Genomic DNA, 19,099 nt, shown 5'->3' on the forward strand with positions numbered 1-19,099 from the left:
TGGGAAACAGAAGGTGTGAAGAAGGAGTGTTCCTCTAATTCTATCTACTTGATTGTTCAAGTTATAACCTCAATCATCTTGAACGTTTGTCTCCCTTACCCTCAAATTCTGTACATCCCTGAGTGGTAACAATTTTATTCCTTAAATATGTCTTGAATCTACATTCTTAGGACTATACTAGATATTAGTGTAGACACTACAGATGATCTCTTCCTTGGACTCCTTAGTCTACATGTAGCTCCACATTCTCTTCACTTAAAAAAATCAGTTCCTGGGGCTGAGGATATGGCCTAGTGGCAAGAGTGCTTGCCTCGTATACATGAGGCTCTGGGTTCAATTCCCCAACACCACATATAGAGAAAACGGCCAGAAGTGGCGCTGTGGCTCAAGTGGCAGAGTGCTAGCCTTGAGCAAAAAGAAGCCAGGACAGTGCTCAGTCCCTGAGTCCAAGGCCCAGGACTGGCAAAAAAAAAAAAAATAAAAATAAAAAATAAAAAAATCAGTTCCTTTGTGTTCTTTGGTAAAAACTAAAATCCATGATAAAGACCTAGTAGTCTATGGGCCTAACTCATGCTTTCCCTTCCTAGCCTTGGGCACGTAACATGGCTCCCCCTTTAACTCACATTAGAAAGCTGGAGACCCGCTGCTTTGATTTCTGGGAGGAGACAGCTTCATTCTGCTTCAGAATCCTTCTCTATGCAGTTCTCTCTGCATAGAATCTCTTCTCCCCCACCTTCCTTTTTTTTTTTTCTTCCCTTTCCGTCTGTCTTTCCACCTTAATTCAAACAAAGGCAGGAGTTCACGTCAGCTCAGGTTCTCCTACTAAAGCATTTGAGGTTTCGTGAGCTTATCTTTTGTAGGGTTCAGCATTTATCACCACTGGTAATAACACAATTGTACGCTTCTGTGATGAGTGCTCTACGCTCCATGGAGGTGGAGTTTTCTATCCCTTGGCACTTGACCCGTTTCCCTTGGAATTAGTACAGGGTAGATGCCTGGTATCTATTTGTTGATCAGTTCACTGAAGAAGAAAAGTGACTTAAGAATAAGACGTGACTCTGATTGGTGGTTTGGACATCAAATGCCCTTTTTTTTCTGGGAAACAGAGATGGACTGGGGAGACATCGGATAGGCAGTGGGGAAGGGTACAAAGATAAGGACTAGCTGCTCCCCTGGCTATGTGAAGAAACCATGATGATCAAATCATGAGAAATACATGGGGTGGAAAAAAACAACAACAACCAGGGGATTTCTAGCAGAATCCTTCTTAAATGGGGCACACATAGGATTTAAAATTAAGCAAAACAAACAACCACACAAAAAACAACAACAACAACAACCAGGCACTGGCGGCTCAGCTTTTTACTCCTAGCTACTCAGGAGACTGAGATCTGAGGATTGCAGTTCGAAGCCCAGCTAGAGCAGGAAGGCCTATGAGACACCTATCTCCAATTAAACACGAAAAGCCAGAAGTGGAGCTGCAGGTCAAGTGGTAGAGCATTAGCTTGGAGCCACCAAGCTCAGGGACAGCACCCAGGCCCTGAGGACAAGCCCCAGATAGCTTAAAAAAAAAAAAAAAGGAAATTACCAGCATTTCTGTGGGATGTAGACGATTTGCATATATCAAGAGTGAACAGTTATCATTTTGTGGATGTGCAGCTTCTAAATCCTTCTTTAGTTTTGGGGTATCTCATGGCACAAGTCTTTGGGGGAACGTGTCCTGATGTGTTTCTACCTGTTTTCCAAGCCTGATTCTCTAGTTTTCCTGGTAAGACTCAATGCTACTCAATGTCTTTGGAGAAATTCTTTCTCTACTTGTCAGTCAAAACTGGTTTTGGTGGTTGGCAGTCAGGAACCATGACTGGTTTAATTTGGAGCCAGCAGAGCAAGTAGCCTTTGTGTATCCAAGCATGAGAGTGTCCTGCATGTGGATTTCAAGTATGTGTGTCAAGAATGCAAGCCCCAGTTACCACTATACAATCTTGAACTGGACTACACAGTTAGGCTATTGTTTCTAAAATAAAGTTTAAAAAAGGAAAGAAAAGGGCTGGGGATATAGCCTAGTGGCAAGAGTGCCTGCCTCGGATACACGAGGCCCTAGGTTCGATTCCCCAGCACCACATATACAGAAAACGGCCAGAAGCGGCGCTGTGGCTCAAGTGGCAGAGTGCTAGCCTTGAGCGGGAAGAAGCCAGGGACAGTGCTCAGGCCCTGAGTCCAAGGCCCAGGACTGGCCAAAAAAAAAAACAAAAAAGGAAAGAAAAAGAATGCAAGCCCCAGAAGTAAACAGGGCCACAGTAGGAAACACCTGTCAAATGGAAGCCTAAGAACATACAGTGCGTTCATGGTGTCATCCCTCCTGGTCCTTCAGAGTATCTTTCCTGAAGAATCTGCCCTCCCGTAACCTGGTAACATCTTTTCTCCTCTCTGGGTCTCTACACAAAAACAAAAAGTGTGGGAAGAAATAATCAGAGTCAGAGTTCACCTGCCACACTTCCTGATGCCTCAGATAATAGAATGTCAGGAAACATACTCAGATCCTCTGGTCCTACAGTCTCAGACCTCAGCAGGCCCCAGAAGCACCCAGGGAATGATGTGATTCTGTAGGTTCCCATGGATTTCCTAAACCTCTGGTGAAATGAGCATAGGGAGCTGAACTGCATACAAACTTCCCAGGAGGTTTTAATATGGCTTAAGAACAGTTTTCATCTAAGGAGTGATGTAAGTAGCTATACAAAGGGGTTTTAACTCAACAAGTCAGCTAATGAGTACAATGCAGCTTGGTTAATGTCACCCCTTCCCTTGTTCTCCCCCTCTTTCTCAATCCCATCCATAAAGAGTAACTTTCCGGTGAAGTTTTCAGGTTCATTTCCTGTCAGGTGTGTGAATGTTGGGACAGTCCACATCGGAAGAGGAGACCAATAGACACTAAAGGCCACAGAGTTACTGCAACATCATTCACCCTCAGCAACCAAGAAACCATGTAAGAGCAGAGCTGGGGGAGAAGCCACTCTCAGGCTTGTCTGGCTCACAGCAGCCTAACCTGGGGGGAGCCCAGCAGAGTACACTGCAGGGAGGACCAGGAGCTAGAAAGAGTGGGATGACAACACTCCCTCTCCCCCATAGCTACTGGGGCTCCCCAGGTTTCACAAGTTCTTTTTGTAACTCTGAGCCTGGTTGCCCTGGGGCTGGGAAATGGATATGCTACAGTTTGGGGACAGGTGACAGGAAGCCACACCCTGACTTTGACAGACAAAATTCTACTGCAACACCAATCTTATTCTCAGGGATTTTGCTCACCTAGAAAAGCATGCTGGGTGTTTTTGGAAGGTTAGTCACGGTTCTGGGAAGCAGCAGACAGGTGGCCATCGAGCCCTGGGCAGCCGAGGTTGGGGCAGGGTGCCACTTTCTCTGAGTTCAGGTGCATACTTCCAACACCCAGCACCTATTGCCCATGGGGAAATTTTAGAATGTTCCAACAGGCCAGGCCATAAAAAAACTGAGAATTTTGTGGCTATCACAAGGCCCTGAACCACAAGTGGGGAGGGGGGGGCAGGAAATAGTAGGGGGCCAAGGGATGAGGATTTCCAGGAGAAAGGAACCACTAGTCTGTAAGCCATATAAGACCCTCAAAAATCATTTGGGACACAAATCGACAGACTTGTATTCTCCTATGCTTCTTGTTGGCTGCCTACAGCTATCTGCCTGTTTCAATAATTTTGTATGCCCCTGAAATGACATAATAAATATCCAAATAGCCCTTGGCAGCAAAAAGGTTCCCCATTCCTTATTTTACCCACAAACACCCCACTGTGATATCACTTCACAGAGACTTTTCTGGAGGTCCTTTGACCCACACTTGTGCTTTTAAGCAGGTTTGAGGTGCTGCTTTGAGGTCCCACATCATTTTCTCCCTGTGAATTGTGAAGGTCAAGGTGAAACGTGCTGAGTCTCAGGTTCTTCATCTGTAACAACCTCTCCCTCCCAGGAGGATTAAGGGCACTAATGCTTGTAAAGTGCTTACAACGAATGCATTGTGTCTGGGTCACAGAAAGAATCTGTGTCAGGTGTTGTTTTGACTGTTATCATTACTATTTTTATTCCATGATGAGAAGAGTGGGGCCAGGTAAAACAGAGCATTGCCTGGGTGACACAGCTAGTTGGTAGTAGAGCAAGATGTAGTGTCAAAATTCCCCAACTCTCAAGAGGAGATCCATTGTTTTCTTAGACATGTTAAGGTTGATGCTGCATGGAAATCATTGAAGATTTAGAGATAAACCAAAGTCACTTGGTGGTAGGCCATGCTGTATAAGAAGCCCCAGATACAACCTGGAAGGAGTAGAGAGGGAGGAGGAAGAGAAGAAAGAGAAGGAAGACTCTTGAGCCCTGATAGCATCCCTGAGGATGTTCTGAAATGTTTCAGGATTGAGATTTGTGTGGAGCAGGGGGTATGTTTTGAGTTGCCTAGGGCCTCGACCTGCTTTGGGATCATTTTCTGCGTAGTCACAGCCTCATATCTCTCCTTTCAATCTAAGGTTATCAATGGCCTTCAGGGGTCCAGATGAGGGCAAGGCAGCTATGGACAGCTTGGCAGGCTCACTCTTCCATTTCCTGATAAATAGTGCTGGCATTAGCACTCAGAGAGTCTGGTTTTCTATCATGTCACTGACTAGGCAAGGCATTTGTTTTACCTATGTTTCACTGTTCCATGTTTTCTTGTGACAAAACACCTAACTTCAAGGAGACAGGATTTATTTTGGCTCATAGTTTCTGAGGTTTCATTCAGTCTGTGGTCTCTTTCAGGGCCTGAGATAAGTCAGTACGTTAAAGCGATAGTGTATAGTGGAGGGAGGGCGCTCACCTCATGGCAGCCAGGAAGCACAGGGAGAGTGGGAGTAACCTAGGAGAAGGCATACCCTTCAAGGACATGCCCACAGTGACCCACTTCCTCTAACTAGACCCCACTTCTTAGTCTCCACCATCTCCCAACAATGCATCAAATTATGATACCATCAATAGATTAATTACATCAAGATCCTCATGATCCAATCACTTCTCCAAAGCCCCACCTCCAAATGTTGCACTAAGGACCAAACCTTCAATACAGAACTTCTGGGGGGAACATTTCACATCTAAACCCATAACAGAATTTAAACCTAGGTTTTGGTTTGTTGCTATATAATATTGGTAATATTGGCATTATGAATTTTGACTTACAGTACTACTTGGGAGATAAAAATGGGCTAATGCTTAAACCAGAGCCTGGAAGGTAGGAAGTATTCAACAAATGCTTATTACTTTCTACCATATCTGTCTTCCTGTACCCATGTGGAGGCAATGGCTCCCCTATCATCTGTCTAGCTGGACTAGTGGCCTATAGTAGGTAGAAAAAAAATAGATGGGAAGAAGAAAGTAGGAATTCAGAAAAGAGCTTTCTTATGAAATAGAGTTGGATGGATGCTCAGGGGTGGTGATTTTCTACTATCTGGGTTCTACATACTATCTTGTTGGACTACTTTTTTTTTTTTTGGTCAGTTGTGGGGCTTGAACCCTGGGCCTAGGTGCTGTCCCTCTGCTCTTCAACTCAAGGCTAGTGTTCTTCCACTTTGAGCCACAGTGCCACGTCCTCTTGTTGGAATACTACCTGTGACTTTGTCAATAATAAATAATAATAAATGGTTGATGATAGCATCCAACTTTTCTAGACAGAAGGAACCAAAGGATACTTACAAACTATCTTTTGGACTCAAGACTTCATGTTTACTAGACAAGTACTAAATCACTTAAGCCATATTACCCCCCACCCCCACCCCCACCCCAGGCCTTTTTATTTTATTTTGTTAGACAGGTCTTATGCTTTTGTCCAGGGTGGGCCTCAGATGGCGATCCTTCTACCTCTACCTCCTGAGTAGCTGGGATCACAGATATAGACCACTACATCCAACACAAACTATCTCTTAAGGGAAATTCCTGAAAAGTTATATCCCCATTTCTCCTTATATCACATTTTGCCAGAACATAGAAGCTACAGCTAAGGGTAGTCCAAGGGAGTCTGGGAAATGTAGTCTTTATTATGGCATCTATGTGCCCAGCTAAATAAAATGGTTATATTCCTCTAGGAGACTGGATATTAGCAACATGCAGCTGCCTCTGTCCCCAAGCCTCTGGCTTGTCCAAGCCAGCTAGGCACCTCAGAGCCAGATACCTGATCACCATTGACCCCCAGTGGCTCAATGTGCAACTGAGAAGGGGAGTGGAACTTGGACACCTTGCCATGATCTGAGAAAGCTTTACCCTGTTTACTCCCCTCAGCTCTGAAGGCAGGAAGGATGCTGGGGAAGCACTGCCTCCCACTGATCTCTCACTAACTCAGGATGCAGCCCCCTTCTTTTCTCTGACCTTCCATTTCCTAGCTGTGCTATGGAATTACCCCCCAGAAGCAGAGTCCCTGGGTCCCATTCCAGTCGTGCTTGTTTTTAACCACTTTCCCAGGAGATTCATGTGCAATTGGTTTGAGAACCAAAGGGCTGGATGGGAGGCACACTTGGAGTGAATGGAGCCTTTGGTGATCTCACTCACACCTTCCACCAGCTCACCCTTCTCAGAGCCTGAGTTCTCCAAGCTGCCCTGAATGATTGCACTTTCCTCTTAAAGATTCTGTCCTTCTGACGTGTGTGTGTGTGTGTGTGTGTGTGTGTGTGTATGTGTGTGTGTGTTGGAGTGGGGTGATCCTCTGGACTCTGTGGTGGGTGGGAGCCTTCCAGGGGTCCTACATCCTTATGGAGACTGTACCTCCTTTAGGAAACACCTGTAGTCTACCCAGCCTGGATTTCCTTCTCTCTCCCTGGGCTTACTACAGGCTTTGGTTGTGTATCTGTTGTAACACAGGCTGTCCTGAGACCCGCAGTTCCATCTACCCCAGCCTCCACCCTTCAGCCCACATAAATGGGAACTCCTTGAGGCTGGAAACCAAATCTCACCACAGCCTAATTGTAAATAGTTGTCAACTCCCTCTCCCTTCACCCTGAATGCTGATCGTAAGGTAGACCTCAGTGTGCAGGCGGAGTCCAATCACAGGCAGGGCTCAGGGGGAGGGTGGGAAGAAACTGGCCATTCCTCTCCCCTGAGCTGAGAGAATGGGGTGATCTCCTGGATAGGTCTGGATTTGTGCTTTAGAATTTACAACCCCCACCCCACCCTCTTTTTGTTTTCTTCCCTAGACCAATTTGCCTGGGCTTTTAGGCTTAAGTCCTTCTGGAAGGTAATTCCTTAACCTTCTCAGCCTCCCTTCATGGGTTTCCAGCAAGAAGGACACACAGGGTTGTAGCATTTGCTCTGCATTCAGCAGCCAGACAGGGGCAAGGAAGTACAGGATGAGCACACAGGGGGATCTGGCGGCTTAGTTTAACCTTGAATGTTTCTCAATTCTTGCCTTTCCCTCTGGAACACCCTTGGACTAAGTCCTATGCATGTGTCAGGAAGCTTGGGGTGGGGTGGGAATGGGAGAGAGTTGCTTAGACCCTGCCTCCTCCTCTAGCCAGGGCTCCTCCAGTCACTCCTCTGTGCTAGGCACTGTGTGAGGCACTGTATACACTCTCCTCATCTACACCAGAGCCTTGAGTGGTATGTATAAGGTCCACCCCTGGGAGGGGTCCATGCTGAGCCCTCCCCCTCCCCCTCCCCCCTCCGGCCAGTTTCAGTTGTGACCTCAGAGAAGGGGGGTTGGTAACTACCTCCAGGTGTGCCAGTTACCTAGGTAACCTAGGTACTGGGCGGAGACTTAAACAGGAGGGGGCATCTGCATGGAGCACTCCTGGGGGTGGACCTTACAATATGGACAGTTATCCCCCTCACCAACAGAAAGAAACCTTGTCTCAGACTACAGAACAAGATCAAAGTCAGATTTAGGTGGCTGCAAAACTTGTGTTCTCGCTAACCAATCTCATCCAGAACCTAATTGCCAGCAAAGCCTTGCCTTCCCCATCCTTGACTGCAGGCTCTCTGAGGTTCCTTCTAACAGGTACCAAAAGCGGGCTCCCTTTCCTGACACTTATCCACTTAGGGGTCTTCTAGGTGTGCCTTTCTTTCTCTGTGTAGCAAACTAAGACCATCCTTGACCCTATCACATGTCCTCTGTAGTCCTGTGTCATGCATATGACCTCACCAAAATAAAATAAAATAAAATAAAAAAAACCGCAAAGCTGAAAACTTCAACTGATCACCATCCAATATGTCATACAGCTCCTGCCTGGTCACTTCAAGGGCCCAGTTTGTTTGGTCACCTCATGTTTGTTGGCACCTGGGCTTCCAGGGGGCACTGCCTTTTCATTACTCCAGGGATAGAGAGATCCTTTGCCATCACACACTTCCATCACCTTTCACTCTGAGGCTATGGGACTATGCAGGAGAGAAGACAGATGAGGTTATGGGGAGATCAAAACCAGCTGTATTTTTATTTGTATCTGATAGATATGAATAAAAGATATGAATTGTTTCCTTCAAATCAAGGAACCCATTACTTGGATTAAACTGGGCTAGACTGTGAACTCTGAGTCTGTTGTTGGAACCCCCATGCTCAGCACAGGACCTGACCGAAAGCAGAAACTCAGCAAGAGAAGGGGACCAACACTGTGCCTAATGACATTTGAATTCTCACCAGCAGCTACTCGTCTGTTCCCATCAAGGTCCCTGAAGTCCTGCTGGGCCTCCCACCAGGTTCTTCCACAGAGCAGGAATCTATCATCCTGCCACCCTCCAGGGGAGTTTTACATGCCCTTCACTATGTCCCAGAATGCCCACCGATCGATCCCAAGGGACACTTTGCCCTAAATCCCTGAAAGTGCCCTTGAGTCTCCTAAAAGACTACACCTTCTGCCAAGCCGTGCTTGCTTTGGCTTCTGAGGGTGGATTCTCTACCACTCTGTACACCTTTGGCTAGACATCAGGAACCAAAATCTTTGCTCAGAACACAAAGTAAGTCGGAGACAGAGGTCTCCATAAAGTCAACCACCGGGCAAACAGAACACACAGCTGTTGGCCCCACAGAGCGATCTCTGGCTGAGATGTGTCCAATGGGGTGCTGGTCACTACAGGACAGGGCTCAGCCTTGTTGAGTAACAGCATAGTCAAGCAGCCTGTGGAGATCCAGCAACAACAGGAAGTTCTTCCTGAAGTGGGGGCGGCTGCAGCTGAAGCTGAGAAGACCAGCCACCCGCTGCTGCCCGCTGCTATTTCTGAAGGAGCCCAGCATGGTTACTCAGAGAGCTGTAATTAAGCTCACCTCTAATTTGATAAGCGAGAGTAGCCTGACATGTGAGACAGTAATTAAGTCTCAACTGAGAGAGAAGCACAAGGTGTTTCTGGACCTCCGCATCTCTTGGGATTGCTGTGGTTCACACATTCCCCCCCACCCACCCAATCCCCCCCTCTGACATATCCCCAGGGATGTGGAGGAAGGATGGTCCTCAACCCAGCCCTGGGTATAATTCCTATCCCTGCTCACTCCACCTCCAGGGTCCAGGCCATTCAGTAATACCCTGGCACAGCCGTGAGACCATGCCCCATGAGACAGGGCCAACAGGAACTCACCCTGTACTTCTGAAGCTGTCACTCACAAATCACCTGTTTTTAGTGCCTCAACACTGGAGGCTGTGCTTCTATGACCTGGATTGGTTTAGAGGGCCCCAGCCCTCCCTCTTCTAGAGCTGAAATGATTGCTGCCATCTCAAACTCTGCTCATAGGACTCTCAGGCCCTTGGTGGGCCGTCTCCGGGTGTGGGCTCTGGGCTCATCAGGGAAATATCAGCACAAGCAAGGCAGGTCACCTGCTGCGGACTTCGTCTGGCTCACTCTCTCCCAGGGAGTTACGCTCTGAGCGCCAATGGGGGAAGGGAGGAACGAGTTCTCATGACCATGCTTTGTGGCGGTTACTGTGCATAGACTTCAAGATTCCTCTCCCTGTTACATAATCGAGGTATTTTTTCCCCCTCCTTATTTTAGATCGTGGTGCCATCTGCCCTGCTTTTCATGCATCACTAGCTTGGGCTGGAGGTTAGATCTGGATTGGCCACCCAGCTCTCTCCCTCGTGTGGTGAGAGACTTGGGGAAGCCTGTTTCCCTATCTATACAATGAGCTCATGACCCCACCTTGCCTACCTGCCCTGGGAATCAGGTGACACCAGGCTTCAAACTAGCTGGGCAGACCTGGCTGGGCAGAGAACATGTGCATACCTTGGCACTGCACACTGGAGCCTGGTGTTGTTTGTGCCCCTCTCCCCAGCCTGGGAAAGCCTCTGCTAAGAGGCAGGCACACAGATTTGCTGAGTGGAGTGTGAACAGACTTCAGAGCAGGGACTCTCTGACACAGCCACTAGCTGATTGTGATAGGCAGGGTGAGGCCTGCCTGCTACCTGCTCTGGTACCAGAGCCTCTGGGTCCTGGGGTGGACTGTAGAGCAATAGCACCCTTGAGGAAGAAGGCACTGTTCAATATCCTGTGTGAAACCCTTGTTCAGCCTCCAACCATTGAAGGATGGCTTCCTGCCGGCTGCAGCCCAGCCCAGAAGGTCTGGAAGAGTTTGAACCCTACTCCCACAGCTCCAGATGTTGTCTTTTCTTTTTATTGCTTGGTGCAAGACCACCATAGGGGTAGTGGCCGACAGGAAGCAGCAGGGGCTGCCACACCTTCTCCCTGCCTCAGCCTCTGGGAAGAGCCAACGATAGCAAATACTTGATTCCTGGCAGTATCAGTGTGTGCAGTTACAACAAAATGCACTGGATAAGGGACTTAACAGAAATTTATGTTCACAGGTTCTGGAGGTTGAAGGTTCTAGAGATTTCTTTTCCCCCAGCGGGGAGATCCCTTCCCCATCTTATTAGATCACCAGTCTTTTCTGTTGGTGATCCTATCAGCTGGAAGCCCACCATAATGATTGCATTTGTCATTTCCTAAAGCTCTACTTTCAAACAGTCACATGGGGGTTAGGGGTACACATATATAAACCTGAAAAGGCCACAGTTGCATTTGTTTCAGTGGCACAGGGCCTGCTGTGGGCTAGGTGTAGATTGAAGTACCCCCTAATTCAGGGATGGTAGGTCCTTCAAGAGGCCCAGCCTGGAGCTGCAAGGCTAAGGAGGTATCAGAAGCAGAGCCTATGAACAGTTTGCTCTCAGTATAACTGGAAGGCTTCCTGTACATCCTATCCCAGTAAGAAGGGACAGTTTTTAGCTTGACCTGTAATCCTAGCTACTCAGGAGGCTGAGATCTGAGGATCATGGTTCAAAGCCAGCCTGGGCAGGAAAGTCCATGAGATTTTTATTTCCAATTAACTATCAGAAAGCCAGAAGTGGACCTGTGGCTCAAAGTGGTAGAGTGCTAGCCTTGAACAAAAAAACCTCAAGGATAGTGTCCAGGCTCTGAGTTCAAGCCCCAGGATTCACACACACACACACACACACACACACACACACACACACACACACACGGTAGGGAGGGCATCTCTCTACAGCAGAGAAGCAGACAAACAGTGAAGGCTCAATTGCCTGGGGATCCCACCTGACCACTCCTGGAGCTACCAAACATGCTATGAGAATGGAGGACCACTTTTGTGTTATTAGTACTTTTGTTCTAAGCTGGTTCTGTCCCACTGTGACCTTGTGTGAGTCACTTTCCCTCTCTGGATCTTAATTATGTCATCTACAGAATGGAAACCTCTGTTCTGCCCACACTGCCTGAAAGTCTCCTATAAAGATCAAAGATAGATCCCAAGTCCAAGTTCACTTTCTGCAGGAAGTGTGGCTTCTCTGGTTGTTCAATTGACCCCTAGTTAGGACTCAGACTCTATGACCCACACCCTCCTCTAGTTCGATGCTGGATGCACACCTGTAAGTTCCAAGTGTTAATCTGTTCTCTCTTATCACAAAACAAATTCTCCTGAGATGTAAAAAAATGCCATTCTAAAAGGCTCCAGCTGGAGTTAAGCTCTGTAGTACAAAACATCTTCCCGATATGTACATACCACAAGCATTAAGGGCCCATCTCTGGGCTCTGGAAGCCCTTTTTCCTCCCTCCATCCCTCATCCCTGGCTCTCTTCTTCTGACCCTGTATATAGGCAAAGGGGGCAAAAAAAAAAAAAAAAAAAAAAAAAGCCCCAAAGTTCAAGCGGAATTTGCTTAGTAAGATGTTCTCTGCCTTGACATTGCTTGCACCTCATGGCCTGGCACCAGGCTTCAGGTCACCCAGCAGCTAGGAAAGCAGGAATGCTATTTCTAAAGGGCTCTGCTTCTTTGGTCCCCAAGGCATTGTGGGTCACACACCTTGGATAGACCTCAGACTTGTGTGAGGGAGAGGCAGGCTACCGCTGTGGAAGGGTGCCCTCTAGTGGCAGGCCTAACTCTTCCAGTAAGATGCATGGATGCAAGCTGGCCCTCAAGGACCCTGCCTTAGCTTTGCAACCTCCTGGGCAACACATGTGTCCAACTATCCGGTCTTTGGGCAATTACAGTCATGAAAATTTTCAAACCAAGAAGTGATGATACAGTGTCCTGGATTAATTAAAAATAAGCCACAGCAGGAAGGTGGGCCATCAGCAAAAGAAATCCTAAAGCCCTGCTGAGCAGGTTAGGTGTGTGTGTGTGTGTGTGTGTGTGTGTGTGTGTGTGTGTGTGTGTGAGAGAGAGAGAGAGAGAGAGAGAGAGAGAGAGAGAGAGAAAGAGAGAGAAAGAGAGAGAGAGAGAGCACCAGAGCATCCCCCAGGTACAGGGTGCCCAGACCCACAGTGAAGGTGAGAAGATTCCATCGCACCTGGCCTTAGTACCACTATTTCATCTTCAGCTCCAACAAACACCAGTCTACCCTTGGCAAACACTAGCAGACCCAGACCAAGATCTGTCTGTGCAGTCCAAGAACCAGACAAGTCTAGCACAGGTACTCCTCCAATCAGGTGGAGGAATCTCAAGTGGAAATCCCCAGCTGGAAATCACCAACAGCCAGCCATGAGTCAACAAAGCACCATGGCCCTGCAAAGAGGAACAGGGCGGGTACCCAAGGGATGTGGCTCAGGTGAAAACACAGAGCTGCTCAGAAAAATCGATTTTTGATCCATCGGATCCAAAGTGGCCTGGTGTAGAAGGACCATTCTGAAGCAATAAAGCAATAAAAAGGATATAACTATTCAGGAGGCCGAGATCTAGATCAGACTACTCAGGAGGCTGGCCAGCCCAGAAAAGCCCATGAGACTTTTATTCAAGTAACCACCAAAAAGCTAAAAGGTAGACCTCTAGCTCAAGTAGGAGAGCTTGAGCAAAAAGCCAAAACAACAGGGCTCGGGCCCTGAGTTCAAGCCCTAGTACTGGTACAAGAAAAGGGGCGGGATAGTTTCATGTCTTAGCTACACATTCTTTATGAAAAGAAAAATCTGTCCTTTTAATTATAAAGCTGGCTTACAGATGGAACAAGACAATTTTTTGAACTCATGTTTTGGCTTAAAGACATAAAGGAAATTGGATGCTATTCTATTAATAAATCAATTTTTAATATACAGATATTTACCCCAGAAAACTCTGTATGAAATTGACACGTGACAAGAGATGCACCATATTTGCCCTGAGGCTTAGGGGCCCCTGCCTGCCCCCCACTGTGAAGGCCTGAGCCATTCACCATATGAACAAGTCAAGTGGGGCCACTACTAAAATGGGTCTTCCTAGGACAATGCGCAATCCATGAGTAGTGGTTAATCAAGAGTGACTATACAAACTCCCCCACCCCCAATCTACCTCCCCACCACCAAGGCTCATTAGACAGAGGCTGCCAGGAAACTCTTCAGTGTATATAGATCATGTCAGAGACTGCACCAGGCATGTGGGTCATGATCTGCATTCGGAGCCACCAGTAGTAGTCCATGGGGTGGTAGCGAGTGTACGGGGTAGGGGCGGTCAGGGCATGCGTGACAGCGTCGATGACAGAGGACGTGTCTGTGGAGCCACTGTTGCAATAGGTCTCCATCTTGGCAATTTTCTCATCGAAGTATTTCCTGCCATAGTCCTTGCGCACAACCTCAGGCAGGTCATCCCACATCTTCTTGGCAATGGCTTGGATGCGCTCAGGGCTGTAGAGGCTGGTGGCAGCGATGAAGTTGCCAGGTTCCACCACACTGACCTTCACACCCAGTGGGTACATCTCATAGCGCAGGCAGTCAGAGAAGGCTTCCACTCCGAACTTGGTGATGCAGTATGGGGAACGGGCCGGATTGGCCATGCGGCCCAGCATGCTGCTAATGTTGACCACACGGCCTATAAACGGAAATAGCAAACACCTGCTCAGGTTACACTGCTGTGTGATGGAACCAGTATGGATCCACCCAGAAGCATCAGCAGCATCCCTGATCTTCCCTAGGGTCCTGGTGGTGCCAGGAAGGAGGAAGAGGAGCACCAAGTGAGAAGCAGGCCTGTATACCAGGAGGGCACAGTATAATGGACACATGTGACTACTCAAAATCAGACAGAGCATGGAGCTCTCTGTTGGAGGGCTGCTGGTGAGTCCTCTGGGTAGTGATACCATAGAAGAACATGAAGTGAGGACAGCTATGTCAGTGTAGATTTGCACATTTATTATAAGCAGGGTCTGGTGCTGGGCAGACAGTAACAAAGGGCTAAGTCTCCTCCTTCCTCTCATAGAACTTAATGTTCAGCTCACTCAGTAAGATGGTCAGAGGGAAACACGCTGGGGAGAGTGTACTAACCCATGATGGCAATAGGGATGGAGGTGGCAGTACAGAAAGTACAGAAGCAGGGGTTCAGCTGCCAAAGAGAGCTTGGGGCATGCTGGAAGGGGAAAGGACTTTTGCTGGTGGGCACTACACCTCACCACTGCACCTTCCAGACCCAGGCAGAGAAGTGGGCTAGTGAGGGGCAGAGATTCTGCAGCTGACCTCTGGGCTGGGGTTGGGGGCAGAGTCTTGGGCACCTGGAGGACTGGTGGACTTTGAAAAGTACTCTGGCCCAGGTCTAGCCTGGAGGTTCCAGGGACCCAGCATGGCTTCTCGTGCACCACATCCCTGGGTTGGAGACAGAGCCCAACCAGCCCAGGCAACACACACAGGGAGGGACACAGTATTCATCTTGGCACTGCTAGGCCTGAAGTTACTGAGGGTTTGGGTTTCCTTTGGCATACCCATGTGGTTACTGTATATGCTTTTGGTACACAGTATTGTATATACGCTTACCTGAACTAGGGAAGGGAAAGAAAAATGAGGGAGGGTGTAATAAATATGATAAGAAATGTACTCATTACTTTATTATGTAACTGTACCCCCTCTGTATATCACCTTGTCAATAAAATTTTAATTTAAAAAAATCTCAGAGCTGCACTCTGTCTGTTTTTCCTATTGTTGGCTAGGACTTTGGTCTACATCTATGGATCTATGAGCTCTTCCAGGGAGAAAAAAAAATCAGTCAGTGCCTTCTTAGGTGGTTTGGTAAGGAGATAGATTATATGCTCATAGGCTATAAAATAGGATTTGTATGTTTTGTCTGTCTTCCGATTTATTTATTTTTGTGTCTGTTTTGTCGGTCATGGGGCTTGAACTCCAGGCCTGTGCACTGTCCCCAAGCTCAAGGCTAGCTCCCTACCACTTTGAGCCACAGCGCCACTTTCTGGTTTTCTGGTGGTTAATTGGGAGACAAAGAGTCTCATGAGGACTTTTCTGCCAGGGCTGGCTTTGAACCATGATCCTCAGATCTCAGTCTCTTGGGCAGCTAGGATTACAAGCATGAGCCACCAGCACCTGGCTCCAAAATTTTAATCTTGATTATTACTGTTTTAACTTAATACCAGTTGTGATGGTATAATATAGTGGAGATACTAATGTGTCTTTAATCACATGCTATGATAACACATGTTCACAGAGCTTATTTCTCTAAGTTAAATGCCCAGCATGGATGCTGCTATGATCTTTTAAGTCTTGAGTATGTGGACAGTCAACCTCTCAGCTGTTCAATTTTCTCTCCTTTTCTTCTCTCTTTGCTTCTTCTTCTTTTTGGTGTCAGTACCTAGGTGATGCCCCTTAGCTTTTCCCCTCAAGGCTAGTGAGCCACTACCACTAGAGCCACACTTCCACTCTGGCTTTCTTTTCTTTTTGATAGTTAATTGGAGATAATCTCACAGACTTTCCTGCCTAGACTAGCTTTGAACCTCAGTCTTCCTAAGAAGCTAGGATTACAGGTGTGAGCTAACAGTGCTGGTTACCCCATTCCCCTTTTTTGAGACGAATACTGCTATGTAGCCTAAACTGACCTTGAACTTACATCTTCATGCCCTAGACTCCTAAGTGCTGGGATTATGACCGCGGACCACCACCATGCCCTGCTGACACTCTCCCTACCTAGCCGCAAATCTCTGTCAATCTGCACCACAGGGGCAACAGAGTCCCATGATCTCAGTCTTGATGCTATGGATGTTGGCTTGGACAGGGCAGGTGTCTCTATTCTGAGCAAAGAAGATGAGGGTGAACAGGTCCCAGGGGCAGGAAGATGGTATTTTCCCAACTCACCTTTTGCTCTTCGGAGAAGGGGGAGGAAGGATTTCGTTGTCCGCACTGTACCCCAGAGGTTCACTTCTGCCACCTCCTTGTAGGTCTCCATGCTGGTAAACTCCACCTCTCCGAATGTGGAGATGCCCGCATTGTTAACCAGGCCCCACATTCCTGGATAGGAGAGGACATGTGGCCTCAGTCTCAGATGTCACCCATTGGCCTACAGCCCATTCTGGCCCCCTTCCCTCATGACTTCCAGCCCCTGTTGAAGGGCTCTCAGGAAGCTTTCTAAATAAGTTACCTCAGAATGTCAGGAGAAAAAGGTTAAACCCCTGGGTTCCTATATCGTCCCTTAGGTCTGAAATGTCTATGCCTCGTGTCACCTCTGCTTAAATTACCTGAGCCCATCATGACTCAGCCCTGCCAAGGCAGGTTTGCCTGGACCTCCCCTCCCCTCACCCCCCATCCCCTTCACTCCACCCATCTCAACCCAATTATCCAAGCAGGCCTCTGAGCTTCCCTTACATCCATCCTCTTGTCAGACACCAAGAACATCTCAGAGAACCTTCCAGACCAAGCTCCTTCTGGAGGACTACAGAGGAGGTTAGCCCACCTTAGAGGATTAAGGCCACCCATTAAGTTAGGAACTTAGCTAAATCTCGCTCAGTCAGGCCCCAGCCACTCTGCTCTGGGACCCTGCTAATGATTACCCCACTCTCTCATCTTCTTCCTCTGAACCATGGTAGTCTGCTGGTTGCTACATGTGGAGGTCCCTGGATGCCTCCTCGCCTATAGGAACCCAGCCCTGTCATGCTTTCTCAGTTCATCATGGAAATGAGTTTGTGTAAATGACAAGTAATTGGCCTCTAGTTGCTTTCCTTCCGTCTAGCTCAAATTAAAGCTTCATGAACTGACCTCTAGTGCTTTCTCCTTCAATTATGGTGAATTAAGGACATTTATTAAGGAGAGGAAATTGCTGGTTAACAGTGTCTCCCACGGCTGCTTGCTGGGGCTTCACTCTCTCGGCTCTCATCTTAAGGTCAGCTTGGAGTCAGCCAAGTTTTCCTGAGCTGCCCTCCCACTTCCTCCCAGGAGGAGCAGAAGCCTCTACACTTGCTAAAGCCAACACCTTAGCCTATTGCCTGTTCCTCAGATCCAATCATAAGACATCAATCCTTATGCACCTTCAACTTTTCCCTTGTCCCCAGCTCCTTCTCTTCAATTCTGTACACATTAGTTGTTCAACACACTGACTAGGTGAACAAATGTCTACAACTACTATGTCTCCACATCCTAAAGAACCTTTTTGTGTGTGTTATACTGGCATTTAAATTCAGGATCTCAACCTTGAATTAAGTGGATGTCTTAGCCCCCCCCCCTTTTTTTGAGATAAGGTCTCACTTCCCGCTTGCTTATGTACCTGGACTTTAATCTGCCTATTTATACTTCCCACAAAGCTATGATAACAGATAAATGCTTCTGCATCCAGTTATTGGTTGAGAAGGGGGTCCTGCAATTTTTTTTCTTGGCCTGGCCAAGAAAACGGTTTAGCTCCATTCTCCCTATTGTAACCCCCGAAATAGCTAGGATTACAAGTGTGAGCCACCAGTGGCCTAGCTTAAAAGCCTTTTCTAACCATCCCACCTGCTATCTCCCTCCTCCATTGCTGGGCTTCTGGGAACACACTTGATCCTCTGTATCCCCTGATACACTATGTCGGGGTCCCAGCCCTACTCTATGCTCTCTGGATCTCCAAGGGACTGCATGCTAAGGGCTCTGTCCTCAGTCTCCACTCTCTTCTACCTCTCTAGGACTCAAGTCTACTAATGCTCCTGGATGTTCTTCCTTAACTTTAGACACCGAAACATCATCTGCATCCTCTAAAACATAAGGAAGAAACCTGTACCCCAGAGACAGGAACCCAGCATCCTGTCCCCAGACTTGCTCCTGACTGATGAGGTGCTTCCTCTACTTTTTGTCTATGCAAGATTGCAGTGGGGTTTTTTGTTTTTTTTTGGTTTGAGTCAGAACCATCTCACAAGCTCAGGCCTATGTATATGATGTGTCTGTATAGAGTCTTCTCCCATCTAAATGTAAAGCAGTGACATCTGACATTGTGCAAGGCCATGGTTCCTACAGGATGGTTCTGCTGACCTGACAAAGAGGAAGAAATGACCAGTAGCTCTCCAGTCCTCCGCCAATGTGCTGAATACCCCTACCCCTAGGAGCCTTCAGTCCCACATCACTGTACCCCAGTGTTCCCCACAGCTCTCTTCCCCTACCCCAGCCTGCCTTCCCCACTTGCTCTTGTCCACTAATTCTACCTGAATGTGCCAAAGGTCCCCAACTCCCCCAACCACAACTAACATCTCAGGTCCCCACACCCACTCTACCTCTGCTAATGACTTTCTTTTCATCTTGAACTCCTCCACTGCTTGGCTTTTCCCTAATGAGTCACCTTGGTTAAGGTGACAGAGATCAAGGCTCGTTAACATGACTGAAAAAGATGTGAATGACAGGCGCCAGGCCCTGAAATAAGCTCTTGGATGGTCTCTCCAGATCAATTCATT

At 47.6% G+C, this 19,099-nt stretch overlaps 1 protein-coding gene across 2 annotated transcripts in view; it reads right to left on the bottom strand.

The window, feature by feature from the left end:
• Nucleotides 1–13,508: 13,508 nt before the first annotated feature.
• The window catches only part of Bdh1 (3-hydroxybutyrate dehydrogenase 1), a 39,324-nt gene continuing 33,733 nt past the window's right edge, over nucleotides 13,509–19,099 (bottom strand). For both annotated transcript variants that reach the window (XM_048346902.1, XM_048346901.1), the window contains 2 exons: nucleotides 16,548–16,700; nucleotides 13,509–14,289 (listed from right to left, as the gene is read on the bottom strand). In XM_048346902.1, coding sequence (XP_048202859.1) covers nucleotides 13,820–14,289; nucleotides 16,548–16,700 — 623 coding nt within the window. In that variant the 3' untranslated portion in view covers nucleotides 13,509–13,819. The remainder of the gene's footprint in view (nucleotides 14,290–16,547; nucleotides 16,701–19,099) is intronic.

This window comes from Perognathus longimembris, chromosome 5, assembly GCF_023159225.1.
Source record: "Perognathus longimembris pacificus isolate PPM17 chromosome 5, ASM2315922v1, whole genome shotgun sequence".
Classification (NCBI taxonomy): Eukaryota; Metazoa; Chordata; class Mammalia; order Rodentia; family Heteromyidae; genus Perognathus; species Perognathus longimembris.